This window comes from Prinia subflava, chromosome 9, assembly GCF_021018805.1.
Source record: "Prinia subflava isolate CZ2003 ecotype Zambia chromosome 9, Cam_Psub_1.2, whole genome shotgun sequence".
NCBI classification, from domain to species: Eukaryota; Metazoa; Chordata; class Aves; order Passeriformes; family Cisticolidae; genus Prinia; species Prinia subflava.
Genome location: NC_086255.1, coordinates 20,742,778 through 20,767,902, shown reverse-complemented (window position 1 = coordinate 20,767,902; position 25,125 = coordinate 20,742,778). Strand labels below are relative to the sequence as shown.

General features: G+C 36.5%; 1 protein-coding gene across 2 annotated transcripts in view; it reads right to left on the bottom strand.

The window, feature by feature from the left end:
* Positions 1–25,125, bottom strand: part of ADK (adenosine kinase) — a 265,836-nt gene that overhangs the window by 189,791 nt on the left and 50,920 nt on the right. For both annotated transcript variants that reach the window (XM_063405885.1, XM_063405886.1), the window contains exon 4: positions 6,472–6,550. In XM_063405885.1, coding sequence (XP_063261955.1) covers positions 6,472–6,550 — 79 coding nt within the window. The remainder of the gene's footprint in view (positions 1–6,471; positions 6,551–25,125) is intronic.

Below are 25,125 nucleotides of genomic sequence, written 5' to 3'. Positions count from 1 at the left end.
TCATACAGAATGAGGGAAAGTGAGGAGGAAATCACTAGAGGACTGATGAATCCTGTTATGGATCTTGTAGATTATATTCAGTAAGTACTGTATAGCCAAGGGTACTTCTTGGCAAATAGGTATAAACTTCATTTTAAAAGCAAGGAATCAGTTGCAATGAAGCTACTTAGATGTTTACAAGATTAAAGCTTATATTGTTTATAAAATACAGTTCTGTGCCTGCAAGTATTCTTCATGGATAAATTTTTAATTTTACATATTTTTGGATTAAGCATGAGGTGACCCAGTAGACAGACCTGTTTAATATAAATCCAAAGTTTGGCTAATTGCTCACAAAACAAGTAGTAAAAATTTAAAACACTTCGAAGCCTTTAGAGCATACTGCTTTTTATAAACAAGCATGAATATGTTCATTTTTCAAAGCTAGATTTTCAAACCTATGAGTTCATTAGAATGCTAAAACACACAATCCCTTTAGAGTAACAGAATAATCATAATGGAAGAACGAAAATTTGGATTAATTTACAAGCCCTTGAAATAGAGACTGATATTCAAAAAAGTGCCATACTTCATGGACGTGAATTCAAAAGTTCAACATAATTTAGAGTATTATTTTCTCTCTTAAAGTTATCCCTCATTTTAGAGTCATTCCAGTCAACACTTTATTAAGAGTAAATAAAGACATATTGCATTTTAAAGCCAGACTTCTTTAAAGTATCTAATGACAGGATGTAGGCTTTTCCCAAAAATGCTGTGCAGCCCCAAAATTGAAAGGTTACAATTAGATGGCAAGAAGTAATGCAGAAAGAAAAAGGGAGTTATGATTTTCTCAGGTGTAACTATACAAACATTACTGTAAATTCCCAAGAGTATTTATATGAAAGCTTCCCAAAAATTTTATTTCACATTTTCCCTTTACCTGCCAGTCCTAGCAATTCAAGTTGAAAGGTGTCAAGCTACATTCTTCAAAGCTCACATTACATCAGCAGTAATAAAATTTGTGTAATGAGAATTTCACAATTCTACCAAGTATGAATAAACAATAGAATACAGGACTCCCTAGCTGCTAAGTTAGATCCACAGCAATACTAGAATTGCTAAAATAAAAACAAGCTATTAAGAAATAGGACAAAAAACAAGAGCACCCATTCTGAGGAGGAAGATTGTGGCACTGGTTTTAAGTATTTCCAGAAAAACAAGAATGAAAATGTGCTGTTTGTTGCCAAGGTCGAGTAGTTTAAAATCCAAGTTATAAAATTCTATCAAGTTAAACTTGAAATCCAGCACTTGTGTTAGATAAAACTTCAAAGACTATTTCTTGCAGTTCTAACCTCAGCACTCCAAAAGCAAAAGAAATGCTGATAAAAATCATGTGAATACAGCCTGGTCAGCAAATCTTGCCCTCTCTGGACGTGTAAGCTATTTGCTTTACATACTTTAGAGTCATGAGCCCTATTAAAAGACTCAGAATTTTCTTTTTCCTTCCCAAATCAATGTCTATTGTTAGATGGACACAGGCTTAACTAAAACTATGGAAGGAAGCTGAGTAGTAGTAAAACACTGTCTCTAGGAGTCTGAATTTAGTTTGTTGGCAGAACCCAAAAACAATACATTATTTATGAACTGCATGCAGTTACATAGATGCATATTTTAAAGATTTAATATAATGGATCCAATCATTTGCAGAGATTGCAAGAGCTCAGATTAAAGCAAGATGTCACATATCATATTAGATATAAAGCCAAAATTTAATGAGACAAGTAAAGGTCAGAGAAGCACACTGCAGTTTCCATTTGATACCCCTAGACTTCTTGTTCTTAAGCATGCATCACAACTTCAAAGATACAGCAAAACCAAAGTTAGTATAAAAGGATAATTCTAATGCCAAGCAAACAGGAAAGTTAAACTTTGGTTTCTATTCCAGGAACTAAAGGATTGCAATTCAGTCATCCTCTTTAGTCCTCATTTCCCAAAGTACTATCAAGCAATTTTTAGTGACTGATGCCTGATCAATTAAAACTTGATCCAGCAAGGTTATCAACATGACTTATTGGTGGGTCAAGGAAAAAAAAATCAACCCAACAACTGTGCCTAACAGTAACACAGCACCTTTAGGAGTAAATTACCTGCATTTTTACTGATTATCTGGATCCCATCTGTTTTCTGTATTGTACTGCAGTCAGGAAAGCGCTTTGTTATTCCTTTTACCCTCTTCCCATTCTTTACATTCTGTCTCTACTCTTCCACCGCGTGCTAAAGTCTCAAACAAAAAGATATTTCTACAGGACTTTTCTTTAAGGCCTTACAAGTACTCCAGCTGTTGTAGTTAGCCATCTTTATTTTGCAGGTGAACAAATTTACCTGCAAGAATGATTAGAGCTGGCAAGGAAAGCAGATTGGTAAGGGACAAACAAGAACAGACAGTGAGGGAACACAGAATCAGAGCAACATTGGGATTTTTATACTGGTTTTCTCTTTCCATATTACTTAACTTTTGTCTCAGTTTTGTCACTTCTCTCACATTCTGTCTCCACTTTCTTGACTTCTTTCTGTCACCATTACTCTACTAATACAAATTAGTATTTCCAAAGCTTAATTTGCTGTTAATTTAATCTCATTAAGGAATGACTAAACTGTTGTCTCATTTATTTTATCTTTTTCCATTTTTATGCCTGCTACTGTCATTTCTGGAATATATCAATCACTTCTCCCCCTGCCCCCTTTCATATCATGAGTCATGCCATGATAACAATGATTCCCTAACTCTTTCCAGGATCAGTTCAAACAGCTTTAGTATTCCAGAAAACCTGACCATAAAGAGCTGTAGTACTGCCCTTCAATACTTTTACATTGTTCTTGGGATTCCCTTTCACCATTTGCAGGTATTTTTAAGAAATATTACGGTACTTACAAAAAATATATAACACACTTTAAAAGAGTGTGGTATTTCTGAGTTTCTGCCCCTTTGTCATTTACCTCCCATCTTCTCAATGTTTATTCCAACAGTCTTCTGTATTTCCTTTTACAGAGCCTTCCCTCTAATGTATGATGTGACTCTGCTTCCACATTTCATTTTGTGGAAATATGCCTTCTCCCTTGTACATTAGAAGCATTTCTACAAAAAACCCACAACTTTTCTATTGTCCCTCATATGTCCAGACCTTTCTCTTTTTCTGACCCTGCTGAGATTCCCTGTCCACATAATGTCTGCTTTGGGCAGCCAACCTTCAGCTTTCTGATTTTCACGATGCTCTCCAACTATTGTTCAGTCCTGCAGAGTGCCACCCTCTCTCCTCCTGCTCTGCTGCAAGACAAGACTGAGAAAATACCGAGATTCCCTTTCGTACCTTCCCAGCCAAATTCCTCCTTCTCGGCTGCACTTCACATCTTTCCTTTCTGTTAACATGCTAGGAAAAAAAAATAAAATCTAACTCTGCTCTTCACAGCTTAACTGCAATTCTGGTTAATTCTTTGTAAACTTCTAAAATCTTCGCTTCCTTTATAGTTGATGCTGCTTTAAATTTTAGCTCCAAATCCCATGATTTAAGCTTCATTTTCTTCCCAGTTTTCTTCATAATTCAGAACTTCTTCCTATTGCCTCTTTCTGTGATTACCATCCCAGATTTTTCACACACGACAAATACAGTATTTCTAAGCCTTTTTTCTTTTTTTCTTGAAGAAATTGGCTTACCCTGCTCAGAAACAGAGAGCATTTCTTGAGTAGATGATGCTACCTTTGCAGGTGCAAAAGAAATATCCAAAATAGATGGGCACACGTAACAGATGGTGATGTGCTCATACACCATGAGCAGACGATCACCAGATGATCACCATACACCACGTAAGCAAGCATCTGACATGTTCATTTTCCCTTTTGAAACACATTAAATACTCTAAAGTTTCTCCACCTATTGCCTTTGTTTTGTTTCAACAGTGTTGCTTTTCTGACCCTTAGAGAGGGTCTATCTGAAACAAGCAATTCCATAACCTTGAGCTGCCTTTTAAGTTCTTCCTTTTTTTAATCCGCTCATTTTTTTTAGTTGCACTTTTCCTATTACACTCCTTAGAAATATACTCTTCCCACTCAGAACTCAACTTTTAACAAAGCAATTTGCTAGACTTCAGGCCCATTTGTTCATTTCCAACCATTCCACTCAGATGCATTTCATTGTAGTCAGGCTTCCTTTCTTTAACTTGTAATTATTTCTCACCGACTTTTAAATGGAGCAAACTCTTCTAGGCTTTATCTCTCATTTTACAGCACACTTTTTCAAGCTTTTCCCATAATGTTGAGAAATTAATAAAAGCTGCATTCTTAGGATTTCTTCCCCACATCCTCCCACAGAGAATCCACATTCACTCTTAGTGTGGCTACTTTGGCACTCTGAACTTACTTATTGGTCCCTTACTTCTCAGTCACCAGATAAGCTTCCTGAAATAGTGTTTATTTGTCTTATCACTTTCAACAAATTAATATATATTTAAGTTGGCTCTCTCTAGGGTTACTTACACACTCATTCTCTCCAATAAGCCAATGAATATTGCTGCAAAAACTCTTCCAGAATTTCTAGTTTAAATTTTGGTTTACATGTCAACTACTTTTTTTCTATCCTTGCATTTTTTTTCTTCTGCTAAAGCTTACAGAACAACAGCTTCTTTCAAGATTTCCAGAATTCACTGTTTTTTCTCTCTCTCACTCTCCCATCTCTCTTTTTCAAGTCTTTTAGTGATGTTGTTATTCATGCACAACTGTTTAAATTTCAATCGTATTTGAAACAGAAACTAGGAGATGACAAACCTTCTGGAGACAAATACAATTCCAGATGGCAACTGGAGCTCCCAGCTTTGAGCCAAGATAAAGGAAAAGTTCACTGACAAAACCTGATCAGTGTAAGAAAGGCGCATTGACACAGAAATACCCACATTTCACTGATTTAAATTTCATCTACTTCCTTGACTCTGTATGGGTTCTGTGTATTTCATAATATAATTATTAAACAATACTTGGACTGATAGATTAATGACAATTAAAGAATAAAACATAGTTTACTAATAAATTAGCTAATGCCACAGAGGTCACTTCAAGGAGAGACAGAATTAAAATCCTGGGCTCTTTGAGCACTTCAAAGTTTAGCAACTCTGAGTCTACCATGTACATTTGCTTCTAAACCTCCACAATCTGCATGCAGCAACAGAAGCAGAATTTCACCTCTCTCAACTAATGAAGAGTTCCAGAACTCCCTCCAAAAGGGGAGGGAGTTCTAAACAACTCGAATCAACTGTCATGAAAAGGCACCACCTTTACACCATTGCCATGGGTCAAGCAACAGTGATAACTGACAGAAAATTATTCCAATAACTTGAGCTCCATTGATGAAGAGATTTTTCAAAAGTATCAGAAGCCAAAAATTGGCTTGATCCCATGGTTAAAAAAAAGCTCAGAAAGCTGATTATATTTTAAAAACATAAGCATTTCAGAATGACAACACCATATACATTAAAACATATGCTACTTTTTTTTTAAATCCAAAATATTTGCAAGATATTTGAGTTTTCAGAAAATGAAAACTTTAGTAAAGAAGCAACAACTATTTTGTAGATAGGAGCAGTAGGTACGACAATAATTTTTTTTCCTTTTTATGGAGGAGAGGCAACCTTTATTATATTATAATTTTATTTCTTCCAAATGTGCATTTTATGCTATCTGGCAGTCAGTTTTAATTATGCAGAGAGCCTCAAAGTTAATATGCCAGGATCATTAACAAGAAGGTCCTAAGTACCATTTCTGTATTTTTAATAGAATTTTTACATCTCTTATAATATGAAAATATTCACACGAGTATATGCTTGAAAGTGTTGTGATGAAAAGCATACTTTAGTTATAGAAAACCTAATACACCTGAAACCAAATTCATCATTACTGTTGTCCATCATACCCACAGCCAGAAACATTCCTGTTGTATACAAGGAAGTTTTATGTTTCAGTCTTTTATGGACAAACTTTGAAGTTCTTACAGGATAAATGTGGTTAGAATCACAGAACACAGCTAAAGCAGAGACAACCTCAAATTTAGATCTGCCTGACCAAAGGACTCATCCTGGTACGTTATGAAAATCTCCAAGCACAGAGACTCAACAACTTCACTATTTAACCACTGTCATTGTCACTTCTCAGTGTAAGACTCCAAACTGCAGCTAGCGACCTTGTCCTTGCCTCTTCTCCTTCCTGCACGCATCTTTGACAAAAGCTTTTCCCTCCTGGTGCACTGGAGCTGTGGCTATAACCTTAGCAGAGCACCGGTGAAAAGACTAAAGAGCACAACTACAAAACAAGTCACACACAGCACCGCCAGCACAGGCTGAGCAACAGAATCGCAAGCAGCCACTCCACAGTGCTCATGACGAGACAGAGAGCAGAGTCAAACACAACACTTGAAATTATCAGGAATTCTTTGCTAAGGAAGAACAAACCTGGGCAACTTTAACGGAATTTTGAGTGGAACCACCAGCATGATATTCTACTTTGAACTTTTTCACAAGTTCTTCGAATCTGTTAAGAAAAAGTAGAGAAAAAAGTTAAACTTTGCAACTTTTTTTTTCCAGAACAAATCATGAAGATTAGAAGCAGATGACATCACATTACTTGAAAACAAGAAATTCACATACACCGACTGTTACACGTAATGCAAGCTGGAAACATTCATTTAGAGCTTGTCCAAATCACAACACAAAGTATGACATCAAACTGAACTCTTCACCTAAAAGTTGCGAGTGGAGTAAACAATCGGGGGGAAAAATTGTCTGGAGCACAAGCTTGACTGCAATGAACTGTTAGACTGACAAAATATATGCTTGAAGAAAAATTACATAAATGAAGATATTCAGATACTTATTCCACCTCATTAAATTTTACATTCTCCTTCTAACTTAAGAGAGAAAATTGAAGAGATCAGATGCCTAGTTCAAAATTAACTTAAACCAAAACAATAGTGCTGTATTTTAAGATTTCATATGAGACAGTATATTTTGACAGGTGAAGAACTTTGGTGAACAAATCAAGCTGTATGTGAGAAAACTTGGTAACAGAAAAGGTGTCTCCAGGTGAATTTTCAAACCCTTCACGCCATACTACTATAGAAATATAGAATTCTCTGTTGACATTCAGTAGTATATTGAGGACTAAACCAAATATTTGAACTTTTAGCAGAAGTATCTACCCTCCTATTTGAGGTCACACTTTCTGGTCAAGACTCAGTGACTGTGAGGTGCAGTTTGTTGTCCAGGACATGTGTCACAGCTCTGATCAGAGCATACAGCCACGCAAGAACAGCGAGCTCTCTGCTCACGGCTCTAGAACAGGGAACTGGGATGAGGGAGCTATGGACACTGCAGGGAGGCTATGCACAAACACTGCATCATGCCTTTAAATTCCAAGCACACCTGAAAATGAGTGGATTAAACAGCAGGATTAGCAACTTCAGGAGATGTAGTACGCAGAAGTACTCCTTCAGGCAAGTCAAAATGTTTACTGTAAGCTTTGTTTGCAGATTTGAGGTTCAAAACTACCTCCGTTACTCTAATTAATAGCATGCATTTGCCTTTAATACCTATTAACTTTACCTTCAACAAACGAAGCTTGCCCAGTTAGATGTATTCCAATATACTCGATTGTGTTTACTTTTAGCATCTTTTTAAGGAGTGCACATCTTTATTTCCATCACAGTGCAAGTTGAATGCTATCTACCAACCCTACCCCTTCTCTGCTCTTCACACCCCCAGTCTTCTTACATCATGTGAACAACAGCTTTAGGGATAGATTTGTCAAATAATGACTTGTTTGTTTAAAAGGTTTTTATTTTCAAAACCATCTTATTAATAAGAGCATTTTTCTTTCTACAGTACTTTCCATTTAAAGTGTTTGAATAATGAGCTACTTACCCCTAGCGAACTACCAATGGGCAGACAATTAGAAAGAATCAAGAACTAAATTACTACATATGCTTTTCACAGTTATCCACACTGCTAATTATCCACCAGTTCTAAGTCAGGCAATTGAAACCTTAAATGATAGCAAGTGGCTGCAAGTGGGAAAAAAATAACAAAACCCAACAGGTCTCTTAACAATGGCTTTACAAGCAAAGACAAACCATCATGAACCAATTATGTATTTTGGTAATATTGTTTCTTTAATTTAATTGACATTTTGCCTTTTCACTCAATTTGAGTATGCACTGTACAGTCACATGGTTGTTTTTTTATTCTTGTATATCTATAAGCACATAAGTTGATATTTTAATTCTTTTACATAAAAGAACTTCAAAAAGTTTCCACATCCACGTTATTTAATGGCATATTAAACCTTGTAAACATGGTATATTGCAGTCAAGCACCTATGTAAGCAGCTCTGTGTCTAGGTAAGTATGTGTTTAAATAATTATCTTGCAGTACAAATGAAGAATAAAATAGGCACCATCTGAATTTGGAGGAAAAAAAATTGGAAATTGCCATAAAATACCATCTACATTATAAAAATTTCAAGGTGACAGCTATGTAATCTAATAAATAATCTGAACAAATTACTTTACAATTACTTAATTGTAAATTAAGTAATTATGGTTATACTATTTCAAATTGAACATAAAAACATATAACTCATTTTCTTTGAATTAAGATGGCGAATTTAACATCTCTAAATATCTAAATATCTTTATGTTACATAAAACATAAGCAGTTCATACAGCTGCAAGAAAAGTGAAAGAAAAGTAAATTTTGATGGTCATTTTCCATGACACATCAGAAGGACAACATAAATTCTATTGGTTGAATCCACAAGACCCTGAATTGCATCAAGAATGACCTCAAAATTCAGACTGCTCATAGTTTTTTATCTCAAGATGAACAGTCAGATGGACATTTTTCCGAATGTTGGCAGATGGCACAGGCAGCGTGGGAACAGACTTTGTCACTGTGTGCTGCCTGCCTGACCTGCAAAGAGCAGACTCACTCCAGCATGCCTCAGAAACACGGGGCTTGCTTTGGAAAACCCTCCCCTTGAAGGAAGAAGTTCAACTGCAGAAACTGCTCCAACGCTCAGGAGGGCTGAACAGAGCTGCTGTGTGTGCCTCAGAACTAAGCTGTTATCACACTTAGGATAATTCCAGAAAATCAGAATGCTACGAGCACAGCAGAGTATTATTTTTGCTTCATGTTCTGTAGTCGCTGGTTTTTCTGAGTGTCTGAGAACCATGACCCTTTTCCTGACCTAGCAACATACCATTACGTTAAATAACAGAATAATAAATCCCATTCTCAGCACCACATAAAGGGGCCCCTATTTTTAGTACCATGAATTTGTCCACCACATTAAAGCATATTTTAACAAAAATAAGTTTGCATTTGCAGCAGCATATGTTTTCAGCTGTGATACTGCCGATCACCTCTAGCAGTGACCAAAGGGGATATGTTAATGTTTTATTCAGTTACAGTAAAGGCAATAACACTTCTGTCAGTTACTTTTTTCCCTTCTTCAAAAGAGAATGTACTCCTAATTGAACTTGATACTGAAAGGTGATGCAGTTCACCAACCTCACTTTTGACAGAATTAATGGCTGTTCAAAAAAAATTGTAAGCTGGTAGTGGAAGAGGCTATTACACAAAAGAACACAAACATGAATGAGAACATAATCTGCTTGTTTTTCGTTTTTTTTTTAACAAAATACACCTCCTTCCTTTACAGGAGGTGGAGGCTGATTTTTAGAAGGCACCTATGCCATACCATTACCTCAATCTGGAGACAGCTGTTCGAATTTCTCCCCAGTAAATATCACTGCTGACAATGTCACCACCCTGTTTTACTCTCAGACCATTCAGTCACTTTCTCTTACCAAGCTGTGTGTAAACCTTACACTCTTCCTTCTCCTGACACCTCTTAAAAAGCATGATTTACTGTACTGTAGAGAAGAACGCACTTGCTGTAATATCCAATCCCTTCAGACACCTGCAGAGATCATCTGTGTCAGCTCCCCCTCTGACCAGCTCCTGCCTCTCGCCCTTCTCAGTCAGTGCAAGCAGAATTCCCTTCTCCACATTTTCAAGGCCCTGCACAGTGTTATGCACTGAACGTACCATCCTTCATTCGGTACATTCAGATTTACAACAGCCTCTGGGCACAAAGCTGTCAACAAAAATAGCTTTTCTCTCACTAACCCATGATATCATCCAATGTCCAGTTACTAGAATTTTCTATGACTATTAGCAAAACTACTTTAAATCTTCCTTCAAACTATCTTTCACCATAATGTCATAAAAAAGTCATCAGCAAGGCTGTGTGATTTCCCGAGGCTACACTCCAGCCTAATAACTGGCAATCCTCTCGTGGATCAATACCCGTCGCTCGTAACTTGCTTTATACACAAAATCTGAGGGTGTTGGAGCTGGGACTGTCTTCTTGTTACACAGCAACAGATACACTCATGTATGGCTCACCATGGTTCCAAAAATCAAACTGACGCGAAAAATAAGCACAGAAAGCATTCCCTAAAACCAAAAGCAGGCAACATAAGGCAGTGGAGCTACACTACAGAAAATTAAAGCAATTCAAGTAATGCTGTTAAGTTTTATGACATAATTTATATTAAACTAAAAAACCTCCTTTTTGAAGAGTAAAATGGCCACACAATACCAGTCTTACTCTGAGAATGCACCAGTAAAAAACATTCCTGATGCATATGTCAGAAACTACTTACCTGCAAGAAACTGAGAACAGTAATCTCTTGTTTTTCAGCAGGGTATGTTGCCCTGGATATCTTTTGATATATCTGCTTATTACCTAAGATGTACTCAATAGCACACATCAGCAGGAGCTACACATAAAAAAATCACCTGCCAAAAGCAGCTGGAGAGGAGAGAAAAGTAATTTTTGCCCTTTTGAATGCCAGATAAACAGATAATGACAGCCTGAATGTAAGACAAAAATCAGGTTATTTCATAGAACAATATTAAAGTATTTTCAGTGGATTGTACATTTTGTTTGGTGTTATAAAAATCTTCAAAACCACTAAGATGGAAACCTCTTAAATAATCAATAAAAGACTGCAAGCTGCACTTAAGTCTATAAGTCTATAACTCTTTTCCTTTAAAGGTATGTTGGGGCTGGGGATGCGGCCATTGCTGATACCACTAAGAGAGGGAGGTAGACATGGATTTGGTTTTTTTATGGTATTGGATGAATTTTAATTAGATTTTAATTAAAAATCATAATTAATGGTGATTCTGACACCTTTGCCAGATATTTATTTTTACTGGCAAGAAGAAGTCATATTAAGATATGGCAATAGCTTTAAATGTTCAGCTGTGAGAAGAACCAGACTAATATGCTGACAGTCAGATGTTTGATCCTTTTAATTGCATTTTTTAAAAAATCTACTTCAATCTTCAAATTAAGTAACCTGCATCCAATTGCCTAGGAAATCACTCCATAAATTAAAAAAGAGAGTATGTAAGAGAGCGAGAATCATATTTTACAACCTGTTTTAATCATACTAAAAAGCTCAATAAAACTATAAGAACAACACCAAATATTATTTCAATTTTTAAGGAAACCCTCAAGGAATCAACCCACACAAACAACGAAATCAGGCCAAACCTGCATCCTGATTGTTTTGCAGGGCATGGCAGCAGTAGTTATGCATACATCTGGACAAGGCTGTCATCTGTCACATTCTCAGTTTCATCACAGCCTGGGCCGGTGCCAGAACAATGCAGGCAGCCGCAGCGCCGGGCAGATGGGGCACACGTTGTTGAAAGACAACCTTCCCTGGTCAGTGCTAGCAGGCAAGCTGAAACCCTCACCATTTCATCCTAGAAAAATCTAATTTACATTTAAAGAAAACGGCTAGTCTTGAGATTCAAACGTGGTAATTAAATCACAGAGTATTATTTTTAAACAGAAGTAGAAGGGAGAATATTTTAGAACTAATTCTGTGGATAGAAAGAAAAGCCATTCATTTTTTTAAACTCTAAATCGTGTACCTAATTTCTCTACCTGAATTGTATGACTCGTGTTCAAAGTTCAAACCCTAGAAAGGATAGTTACATATATGAACAATTTCATCCCTACTCTTTGAGCTATAACGAAATAAGATTGAGATACAGATATAATTGGTTGCTCTTACTTAAAATTGAACCTGAAAGAACAAAAATCCCCGTTTGAAATGAGGTACAATCACAGAGGTACATGAGAAAACTTCATAACAGCTGCTTGGCAATGACTGACTTTATGCAGAGCTAGTTCTTATTAGCTTGGCACAGAATTAAAGAGCTTGGGAGTGGGTGAGGGAGTAAAGGGGAAGAACGAAGCATGCTAAGAAGGAAGTATTGCAGACAAGTTAGCACCACAGACACAGAACACAACAGAAAGCCAAATTTGTTAGGAATAGGACTGCCACAATTGAATACAGCAGATCATCATATTTTTGTCCTTTATTTACTAAAGTTCACAGAACGGTGACTCTTCATGGAAGCATTTACTGCTGCAAACTAGAATTTCACATGAAGTATTTTCCTAATCACCTCATCCAAACAAACACCAAATGAAAAAAGCCAGTAATTCCAACCAGGTTAGGATTATGAGTACCAAATGTTAATATATGAAAGAAGAAAAAAATGCATAGGCAAATTGCAAGATTCATAGCTTTGAAATATTTTACCACAAATGTTAGTGAGGTTGAAAAAAATGCACTTAAATGTCAGTTTGATAAAAGCCAAAAGAACATTTTCCACATGTGTTTGCATTTAGGCATATTGAAACAAGATGGAAGAAGTAACAGTCATTCAAATATAAGGTTAAAACATCAGCTCTTAAGATCATAATTTTAAAAAAATTCTCAAAGGTTTTTTTTTCAGCAGAGGTAAATTTACACAAGCGTTCTTGAAAAGCCTCTCCCCTTTATTCCAGATTATCTGGATATCTTCCCTCCACATTATCTCAAAAATATATATGATTACACTCAGAAGTATCAGCCACAACACAAGTTTTTCTGTTGACATTCTACAGTGGTGTAGGAAAATGAAAACAAACTCCACAACCCCCCCACCCTATACTACTGGATTATTAAGAGATCACACTTCTGATTCTGTCTCTAAACACTCTCAACACACAAAATACGTATACTATAGATACACAGAGCACCTTTTCAAACCTTAAAATTTGTGTAGAATATATAATTACTATAACATCCCTCTCTCTGTTATATTTCTATTGAAAATATTTTAATAAGTTTCATATAAGGGCAGTAATCAAGAACACTATTAATAAAGAAATCCTGTCAGTTCAGTAATTCACTACATGAATTACTTTCCTCCCACTGTCTCTTTGAAGGAAGATCTTCCAAAACAATATCCAAGACTCAAACATTTTGTGGACACGTGTAGGGATTTTCACCACAGTATTTGTTGCAAAACACCACAGGCAGGAACAGCTCTCTGCCCTTTTTGATAGCCAATAGGAACCAGAAGACATTGCAGGCAGGGCAAAGAATGTAGGATTTACCTTCTCCATCCTTGGATGCACCCAGGTCTGTTCTGGAGCACTAAGGAACAAGGTCATTTCCCTGGTTATTTCTCAGAAGCATTACATTCACACTTGCTCCTGATGCTCCCAGTACACATCTGGCAGCGTGTGCACAAGAACACTAGCTCTTAAAGGACTATTTTCTGTCATTTTCTGTTTGCTTCTCAGAAGTAGCATGGGAAGAATATGTGCTTTATGAGACATACCAGTAAGTTTTTCATGTCCAAATTTACTTGCTAACTAAACAGTGAAAGGGCAAGTTGTTTATCATATTACAAAGCAGTGAACTTAGTCCTTTTACCATCAGTGTCTTTGATCTACAACAAAAATGCAGGAACAAAAGTAACACTAACTGGTTTTGATAGTAAGACTAGATTTACAAAATTAAAAGCAAATTAGAGATCATAATCCTAATTATGCAGCAAATATAGGAGACTGCAATAGATGCTTCCCACTTGGCACAGTAGAGACCAGGTGTTAACTGTCAATAAACCTGTAGTGAATGCTAATTGAAACTGCTGTTTCACAAGCATCAACTTACTCCAGCTCACATCAAAGTGGAAATTTGTTTAACTTAATGAAGTATTTGCCAAGAATATTTTAATATTAAGAGTATTTAGCCATCAAGAGATTTAGACTGTATCTTTGCTACAATTTGGATTATCTAAAGCTGTAGCACATATCATATCAAACTCTAAAGAACAGAAAAAAAAACCCATACAAAAAATCCATAGGCACACTCACACATGGTAGACAGAAACGTTTTACGACAAAAATTTTACAGTTTGTACTTTTCTCTGTAAATACATAAAAATTGTAAAAAAATGCGCTAGGTGGAAAGTTTGGGTTCTGACTCAGAGCCAGTAAGAAATTAGAAAGCTTTGCAGAGCTGTTTCAAAACCAAATTATAATCTAATTGTTTCCATGCATCACTCAGATCAAGAAGCATTTAATCTAAGTAATATTCTCTATTAAAACGAAGTCCAAGATAATGGTGACAGTTGTTAACCACAATCTAAACTACTTTTTTTGCGTTATAATAATATAAATGGTTCATGTCAATGCAACTACACTGCTAAACCATCTATTTTTCTTCAACCCTTGTGCTATTTTAAATTCTTTCAATTAATAGCCAGTTGGTACACTTAAACCAGGAAAACATTAAAAATAGATCAGGAAATATAAGTAGACTGAGAAGACAGTATGCATCCACTCTAAGCTCCCATTAACATGCAGTGAACTGTAATAATTTTCCTCATGAACAAACCATGAGTACAGAAAACTCCACTTTGAGCTCCACAATCAATAAATACCAAGAGATATTTCCTGTTTAGTTCTCTTTATCCTCCCTGTTCCTCAGTACAGCTCTGTCTTCAATATCCATTAAGACAGTGAGCTACTAATAGTTGGAAAAAACTTCCATGCTTCTGCAGTTAAACTGGCTCTGATACTTACACAAGCTTATTTATAGGTTTCTCAACTGTTTTGACCCCAACACACCTGTCCACAGTGTAGATAATTCCCAAATTTCTAAAATGTCAAATAATTTATCCTGACTAACCCAGTCCAAACCTCGTGGGTTAACTAGGAGCAGCATACACAGGTAATATCAGAATCACTACTCTAGATGGTTTAAAGCATTTTGTAGAGTGACCACAGCAATATGAGAAGATGAGTTAAAACAATATAGATAAAAGGGTCAACACCTGCTAATAATGCAAAAATATTTATTTCAATAAGGTAAGAGAAAGTATTCTTTTTTATCTCCGTACTCCATTTATAAGTCAAGAGGAAACCCAAACAGATAAATAATCATTGTTGAGTAAAAGTTACTAGGTCTAAAGGAAACAACCTTTTCCCACCAAAAGTCTTCAGATGTGTAATCTGCTTTACAAGAGGAAGATGTGTAAACAAAATAAGACAACTGTACAGATGTTAAGTGGCATTAGAAGTACCATAGGTGACAAGAGACTTGATACTCAAGCTATTCTTTAAAACATTCCCTTACAGAATAGGGTCTGAGAGTGTTTTTTATCTTGTCCTTCAACAGGTTGCCCTAAATATTTGCCTTTTTTTTAACAAATGAATCATCTGCACTACCGAAGCCAGGAATTTCAGTAACACAAAAACAAAGCAACCAGATCAACAGCTTTGATTAGTTACTCTTATATTACGTTTTTTACTTGAGCGTTGATATTTTCATCTCCAAAACAAAGCCTCCCATGCTGTATCAACACAAAACCTTCAAACCTTGAGGGAAGAAGTTGGAGAGATGACAAATTGCACACAGAAATGTTAAAAAAAAAAATACAGTCTTCAGTAGGGAGAAATGCAAAGATGCTGGTTAATCCTTAAAAATAATACATAATGTTAATGAATTTGGAGTTCTCTCAAAGACACAAGCTTTTTATAGTGCTCCTCTACTTATGAATCTTTTCAGAAGATTCTTCTAGAACTAGGTAACACATTAAAATTTTAGAAAGTGTATGATGTTCTGAATTAGGAAGCAACTATATTTTCCTCTCTATCTCTAAAAGGTGACTGTTTTCAATTAACCTTCTTCCTCAATAATGTTTCACTATTATACCATTACCAGGCTCTTCGTAAGTCTTCCAGTTTTTGAGATTTTCATATACATGATAATACAATAATAATAATAGTGAGTGCATGCTTATTCTTACAGGAAGATTAGTCTCCATTTCAGCACATTTTCTAGCTGAAGTTTTAGTTACTTGACAGAGTATCTCCTGCAGAGATTAGCCTATTATTATTTGCTACAGACCCTCTCTGAAAGCAAGCCCATTTTCTCCAGATGACTCATTAACAAGCACGACAGAATGAAGTGTTCCAGCCTGAAATGCCAACAGCTAAAAATAACTCATCCCACAGCCTGTGACAATTCAGTCCATCTCTTCATAGGCACAATCTGAGGGTCACCTTTCGGGGGGTGAAATTAGCATATGCAATGAACTGGGAGGGCAGGGCAGGGCACGGGGGCACCAACCTAACAGGACAAAGAAAGAAAATCACAAGATACAGCACAGCTACAAGGGGATAGTATGGCATAAGTAATTTCAAAAATCAATGTTCCAAACAGCACTTAAAAGGCTAATTTCACAGCGGAACAGCAATTCCTGAAAGGAAAAATACAAATATTTGACACAAATAAGACAACCCTGAGCTCTCCTCTGAAAAAAGTAATTTTGACTTCCCCTGTCTGCAGGCACCCTGCCATACAACACTAACAAGACAGGTTTGGTACACCCTGTGTTACTCTTCATGCTCTTATTAAGAAGCTAATGGTCAGCTGTTATGCTGCACAGAATCCCACCAGCTCTTCTGCTGAACAGTATTTCTAAAAAGACAGCATTTTGTCATAGGAGATGTGCATTAAACAATTTTCCTCCACTCCCAAGAAGGCTGCAATGAAGGAGGAAGAAACTTACCCTCTTACCCTTAGGCCTGCAAAAAAATTAATCTCTTTATGAAGTACAGAAATACATTATGGACCGTGGAATCATAGACTAGCGTAGGTTAGAGAAAACCTTTAGGGGTTAACTAGTTCAAGCCTCCTGCAGTAAGGGACATCTTTACCTAAATCAGGTTGCTCAGAGGCCCGTCCAACCTCACCTTGAATGTGTTGAAGGACGTGGCCTTTGTCCTGACCCCTTCTCAGAGGTGTGTGTCTTTTCTGTGCTGAGGACCCCAGAACTGGATGCAGCACTCCAGGTGAGGTCTCACAAGGGCAGAGAACCAGGGCACAACCCCCTCCCTCGACCTGCTGGCCACACAGCTTTTGATGCAGCCCAGGATGCTGCTGCTGTGTGCCCACCATGGCTGCCTCATGCTCAGCTTTCCCTCTGCTCATGACATCAGATCCTCCCTGGCAGGGCTGCCACAGCCCCTTCACACCCAGCCTGTACTGACAGCAAGGGCTGCCCTGTCCCAGGCACAGGACCCTGCTTGCACTGGGCCCTGTTGAACCTCATCAGGCTCACAGGGGCCCACTTCTTGACACAGAAAATTCCACACGGGAACACCAGTGAACGTCAACTTCTGTGTCTGGAAAGCCACTGAAACCAAACACCTGTGCATAACTACCTGGTAATTTAATTAACTGTCTCACAGTTACCACTAATTTAATAATAGCATTTTCTTCACAAACTAGTTCTTAAGAAAAGATTGAAAAAAATGGAGTTTAATGGAGAAAAGAAACGTCTAGAAACAATATGGAGAGCTGAACAATGACCCTTCAACACAAATATTTGGGAAAGCTTGCTGTATTTCTCAGTCCTTTCCCACTAGTCTCAAACACTAGTAATCAAACCTTTGAACTGACTGGTTGTGACCATAACTATAGTATTACATAAAATCAAGCAGAGGAACATGAGCCACTTCATGTGTTTTGAGCAGCCTTGGTCACCATTGCACACTGCTTTATTACTGAGAATACTTGGGTGTATTACACTAATGTTAGTGTGACTGAACTGCTTTCAACACCACATTTGCTCTTGTGCCCAAGGCTGTGTTTGCCACACTACAGCAAAAGTACCTAATTCAAACACATTTCAAATTGAGTTTTTGGTGGCCTTGTGATCCACAGTGAGCATTATTGAGTAGAGAGCTTAAAGATAGTGTCACTGCCTACAGAGAGTGGGTGACTCCCTAAAACTTTGAATATGCCACCCTGGTCACAGGCCAAGTTCATCTTTTTCTAGCAGAAACTCTTTACTTGTGGCATAGGAAGAATGTCTAAAATTGTGCAAAACTATTTCCCTCTCCAACTTCTACTCATTGATTTCGCAAAAACAGTAAAAGTATAAAAGACTCTCTACAAATGCTTTCTGCCATTAGAGAATATGAGAAAAGGATGTTGAAAAAACCAGATATTTATCCTCTCTCTAGGTAAGAATGACTGAAGGTTTTCTGCAACAGAGCCATTATTTGTATCAAGACCATATACAAGTCAGTAGCAATGGAAACATATCAAAAAACAAGTTAAACCAATTTAACTTACATTTTCTCACTTTGTATGCCTTGTAATCCTTCAAGTATGACATTTCAAACAAGGTGAATTAAGACCAATAATTAAACCAATTTTATATATTTTATTTAAATCCCTAAAAATCTAGGCTTTTAAAAATATGTTCTTAACAGGTTATAATAAAAGTCACAGTCAAATAATAAATTCAAAATCAGAGTCTTCAGTTTTAATAAGTAGTTTGATATCATGGTGAACTCTAATTTGTTTGCTTTTCCTAGTGAGTAGGAACAAAGCGGCTTTGAATCACAAATAATGCCCTGCAGTCAGTAAAACTCATGAGGTATTAATTTACAGTTTCATCTGTGATCAGTTAAACTGAATGTGAAATCTTAAACATCTTTTAAAAAAACACCACAAATAGCTCAATAAGATTTTTTTTCAACAGTGCTTTAACAAAAACCATACATTATTAACTACTATTGTCAAAACAGAGCCAAATGCAAGTTGTAGTTAAAGCCTGCATTCTGTGAAGTAAACAATTGTGAAAGATGCTATCCTTCAGTAATATCTAAGTAGTTGATGCAGAAGTAACCAATACAGTCTTCAAAAATCACTTTACTGACTTTTAACTCATACAAGAATAATAATAAAAGCAAAAGTAGTATTACAAATGAAAAACCCCAATTATCAGAAAGAAGTACGTGCATGTGCATATATATGAAACACATTGTATGTATGTGTGCATATATTTAGATCACAAGTCAAACACTTGGAAAAGAAAAAAGAATCATGTGTGAAAATTAGCAAAGTTACACAGAAATCAATCTTCCAGGAGATTCTTCAATTCTGCTGTACAGGAACCTGTACAGTTTTCACTCTCTCTCTTTTCATTCATATGCACATATCCCATCTCCCACAGTGTCTGATGCTCTATGCACAAGGACATCTTGTCTTTTCAGAATCACCTTCCATTTCATCTTGTGCTCTGAACGGTTCTACATTAAAAATAGTGTATGATCACACTGTCAAAGACCACTGGCATGGAAACACCCACTTGTTATCAAGACTAAAGAATTTGAGACAATCATACTGCTGACAGCTACTGTCACCTTAGTGGAGAAGGCAATAACTGCCTGTATAAATGTGGATGGTCAGTTTTAGTGTAAAACAAGGCAAATTACTTCCAGTCACTTTCAGAGGTAATGAGGAGACATCCACCCTGAAAACACTCCCCAAAATAAACCCCTGTATGTCATATACAATCATCACGTTGTTACTGGAACTGATATTAACTATGTATTTGTTAATTTAACTTGTAGAAAGAACAGTACATCCACAAAATGCAAATATAAGATATCGCCAGACAAAGATACATCCTGAAGACATGAAGTATTTAATATTCAGAGGAGTTTCAAAGACCTTTTCTTACTCCCTTTTTCAGTTTTAGATCCCACAACAGAGATATCAGACTTGCTGGCAAAATTATTAAGCTAAATCAAGTCTGTGCAAACTGAAGAGCTCTAAAAGGCTGACCTGAAAATCTGAAAATGAACTGAAGCTGCTGTTCATCTGAACACATGATTATTTTAATATGCTTTTAACTTTTAGGATAGGAAAATGCAGCAGAAATGGCAACCAAGGCATCACATACAAACCTCAGATTAAGATTTTAGAAGACAGATAACCATATTTTCCCAAGCCCTTATTGCAAACCATCCAGATTTAAGAATTTAATGCACGCATGTTATCAGCAGAAATCTTGAAAGTGAGAACAAACCAAGAGCTTATATAGCAAAAGAAAATAAGTCCTGATCATGATGGGTTTTTTTGTTCCTGAACAGGCAGAATCACCAAAAATTCTTTTTTCAAATCCCCTTCTTTGCAAACATGCATGTTAGCCATTACAGCAGGCCTGAGAATAGCAACCATTATCGATGTGTTCTCTTAGGCCTGAGAATAGCAACCATTATCGATGTGTTCTCTTATTCCTGTTTTCAAGTAATGATTTCCAAAATATTTTTACCAACCTAATTGTCTTCCTGCTTTTTTCTCCAGCAAACATACATGAGAACTCATACTGTCGTCTGAGCAAGAAAATTTAACTTCATTTATTATTCAATCCAATTCCCACCCAGTATTTTATGAAATACCTGTTCAACTCCCTTACTCCCCTTCAACTATTTCTGAGAGGCACAGAAGTTTTTAAGCGATCTCCTCTGCAGACCTCGTTTTGTTAGCTGGGCTGTCACTTCTATTTGGAAGAATTTTCTATTTGTCTGGTTAATATCTTTATGTGGGAGCCCTTTTGGAAACCGTAGTAGCTCTGTGTGGCCTTTTACTGTCCAAGGTAACTGCAGCCTGCAACTCGAACCTCTAGGGAGTCTCCAGGTGGCAGATTTCAGTCGTTCCTAGGCCCTGCACAAGGAGAGGGAAAAGAGAGCGTGCAGACAGCTCCTTGCACATGTGCCTGTCTCACTGGTAAGGGGAGCAGATAGGTTAAACTCCCATGAAGAGTCATATATGGATAAAGCCTTTAAAAGTCTGACCAGAATTTACACATTTAATTTATAACTGATCATTTAAATAACATTAGAAGTGAGGCGACTGCCTGTATTAGATAATTAGGTATAACATTCAGAACAAGCACCATGATCTGCTTAAATCTATTATATTATCAGTTGTTTCAGCTCGTAACAATAATCTGTTCATAAAGAACTAGTTTCATTTATACCTCCCTCAGGAAAAATTAAATCTTCTGTAACACATTATTGATAAGAAAGTATTTATGTACACTGTTTGGCCTAGTGACTTTCTTTATTTCCCCCCACTTCAATGCACCAATTTTTTGGTTAATACAGTAAATCTGTTGTATTAAATCTGAACCTGATTAATGACGCACTGTATCAAGCTAAGTAGAATTCAATTAGTGTATAATTGATTAGTGTGTAATTGGAGCAGAGCTCTAGATTTACCAACATTAATTAGGATGGCTTATTACAGATAATTTATGTTATCATAATATAAAACAGAAAATAGAAGTACTTGGTTTATCAAGAAAGCTTAACTCAAGATCAGGTGGACGTCCTGACAGATTAGAGAGCACACAAACTAATGCCTGCAGAGTTCTTCAAGACACGTAAATCATAACAAGCTAAGTCTTTTAAAGAAAGTTAAATTGCTGATTAACCTTTTACCCTGGATTTCCTAAGCAATTAGACTGTTCATCCTAATTTACTATAATAGACCTTTCTAACAGAAGAGGGTACATCTACAAAGCTGCTACAATTAAACATCAAATCCTTTCAGTCAGTACACAATATTGCCAGACTGAGAACAGAAGGATGATTATTACTCTCAAAAATTAAAAACAAACCAAAATCCACCCCAAAGAAACCCAGAACACCTTTAAGGTTAAAGTGTACAAAGCATACACATTTATTAAAGCAACAAGAGGAAATAAGCAGCAGCATCTCAGCTACCAGACCTCATCCATATTTGCTTCAAACGCCTTTGGATGGTAACTCCAGTCTAGACAGAGGGAAGAACTGCACATTCCCCTGAGTACACTGCCACAGTAATTATGTTCATTATCTTGCATGCTAACAACAAAGATATAATAATCTATCAGTGAATAATTCATACATTGTCAGGTCCCTCTATGATGTTCATTACTAATGGCACTACTCACAATGTAAGTTACAATGCAATTTTTTTTTTAAGATGTGTTTACTATATAAACAAAATCTTGAAGTCATTTTTACCTTCTTGGCCATTAACAAATTTGGCAACCAGTAGAAATATGGGTGGTTTTAAATGAATATCAAGCAAGAAAAGTGAAATAGCAAGTGGGCAAGTTCACAGATAAAAGTTAAAAAAATACTTTAAGAAGTAAGACCTTAACACTTTTTATTGTAAGTTAACACGAAGAGTCAAAAAGCTTTAAGAACAATCATTGGTTCTCTCCATCCCCTCTCCCAATGCTTGCTTCATTCACTACAAAAATTAAAACATCTTACTATTTTTATATAAAGTATTTTTATTTAAATAGTTGCCACCTTTCACAAAGAATCTAAACAAACATCAAATTTAAGCACACACTTCAACATAACTGACCTACTTGCCTACTATAATCAATAATTACAGCATTTGTTCATTATTGAAACTAAATTCAATCTTTATATCCACTATTTTGCCTCCCATTTATAATTTCTTTTATTGTATCTGCTGAATTTTGCTTGGAAAAGTTAAAATTAGTGCATCTTGATCTTTTTCAAAAACTGTTTCAGGTTTAGAACTGCCATAACTTGTCTGACAACCCACGCACATAACTGAATGCTCTGAGTCAATGTACTTAGCTTCAATAACCTGAACATAGTAAGGTACAAAATGTCTTCATTTTTTTCCCACCCCTGCTCTCACATTCTCTACTGGACTCTCTGAAATATTTTTATAGGCTAACAGGTAATCTAATTACACACATTATCTACTCACCCAGCTTAGCACCAGTGCTGCTCTCTGCGTATACAAGTGATTAATAATATAGCAAAACACAACAGGAATAACCACAACTGATCATAATGTTCTGATTTAGGTTTTGCACACTTAGGAAAATCCATTCACAGTAAACAAACACAAAACCAGTTTCCTGTTGAAGATAATAATGAATTAGTCCATATCAAAAACATGACTTCGACAGAATCAAACACCAAAATGATGAAACTGATATGAAGTTAATTCAAAGCACGTGCATCACCAGTACCCTTCAGCACCAAGCAAATACTTAACAGAAATTGTTGGTTCTCAGGCTCCCTTGCCCATTTCCATGCCCATTAACCGAGGGTGCCAGGTAGCTCAGCCCCTGGAAACCTCTGGCTTCAGTAAGGCACAGCACTATGGTACGAGCCCCCTGTAACAAAGGGCACCTCCACAAACCTGGGTCTGTGCTTGGCAGCACTGAGAATCTAGGACAAATAAGAAAAAGCTCACTGCGAAGACATGCAAATTCAATTGTACAAAAAATACCATTTAAAATTTAAGAGCGCCCTATGGATCACAGGTTACAACTTACAGGAATGAATGAATGAATGAATGAATGAATGCATTTCTTGCCATTAATTAAAGTAATCCAAGGTAACAGAATTAACTGCCTCAAGCAGTTAAAACTTTTCTGTAACATAAGATTCTTGCCAATGTCATCTACACTTGGTTATCTGCTATTTAAGTTGCTTGAAGACTGTTGTACTCCAAGTTTGTGCAATTTCACTTTGTTTGATTCAAAACACAGTGCATTTCCACATGGCCTGACTGTATTTGCTGGCTCCACAAACTAGCCACAGGATTAACAGTTTACCCAGAATACTACCACCAGTTGTAATGGTTTGGAAACAAAAAGAGAGTTCAAATTTTACTGTTGCACACCTTCCCCAACTTCTCGGGGTAATTTCAGTATCTGACACCTTTTCAAAGCTTCCAGTATACCTAACTTCCTAATTTTCCTAATCAGCATCTTCCGGATCTAATATGCTACCATATCATCCTCACTTATTACACAGGAAAAGTCTTTATTTTGAAGGTTTTATTAAACATAATGCTTGCCAACCGAATCTTCAAAGCATACTAAAACAGGAAAGAAATGCAATTTTAAAAAATGTGACGGAATGTGGAAACACATTTTAACAAGAACTCCAGAAATATTCAGGTATGTTTGATTGTTAATAGGTTACAATGAAATTATTCCCTGAACAAACTGTGATAGCCCTTCTATTTCTTTCCCAGCAGTACTGTCACTCCATTATCTACTTTATTATACAAGTACTCATGCTCCAGTTGGTCTCTAAATAAATCACCCTCATGTAAGTAAGAGAAACTAGTGCCATTCTTAAATTATGAAATTTAGATCAATTTTCTGGCACTTTAAATCAATGTAACTAATGGTCCAATTTCAAATCAATTTGATGCATGTAATTTACAATAAGCATGCACATCCTTCCTCTGAAAGGCTAACAAATGAATTTTACAACGACCACACCATGACTATGATAGGAATTCAAACAAGTTAAGAATGCTCAGCTATAAAGTCAAAGGAAAAAAACCCAAACAAACCAACAAGAAGACACAAGCCTCTACCTCCAAACCTTTGAAAACTTAGCACACGGGCAGCACGTAAAAGGTCAAAGTGCTGCTCCTCACCACAGCGATCCAACGTACTGTCTGTACTATCCAGCTTCTCTCATCCACAGAAGTAGGTCGTTTTTTTCATGCCTGATCTACTGACAATTTGAGAAACACTGGTTCTTTTTCCAGAAGTTTAAGAATAGGACTGATTTCTCTCTCTCCCTCTCTCACTCACCAGTGATACAATAACAATACTCACCAGAAACTCCAGTTCACTGATAACTCAAGATCTGGTAAACATAGAAAAAACCCAAAACTATTACAGGCTGAGGAACAGTTATCAAAAAAATCCAAATCCTATACATTAGAGAATCGGGCCTCAGTCTAGATGCCCAAGTCTAACCTCAAAAGCAAAGTCACAAAACCAATCCCAAAGAAACAATTTAGTAGTCAGTTC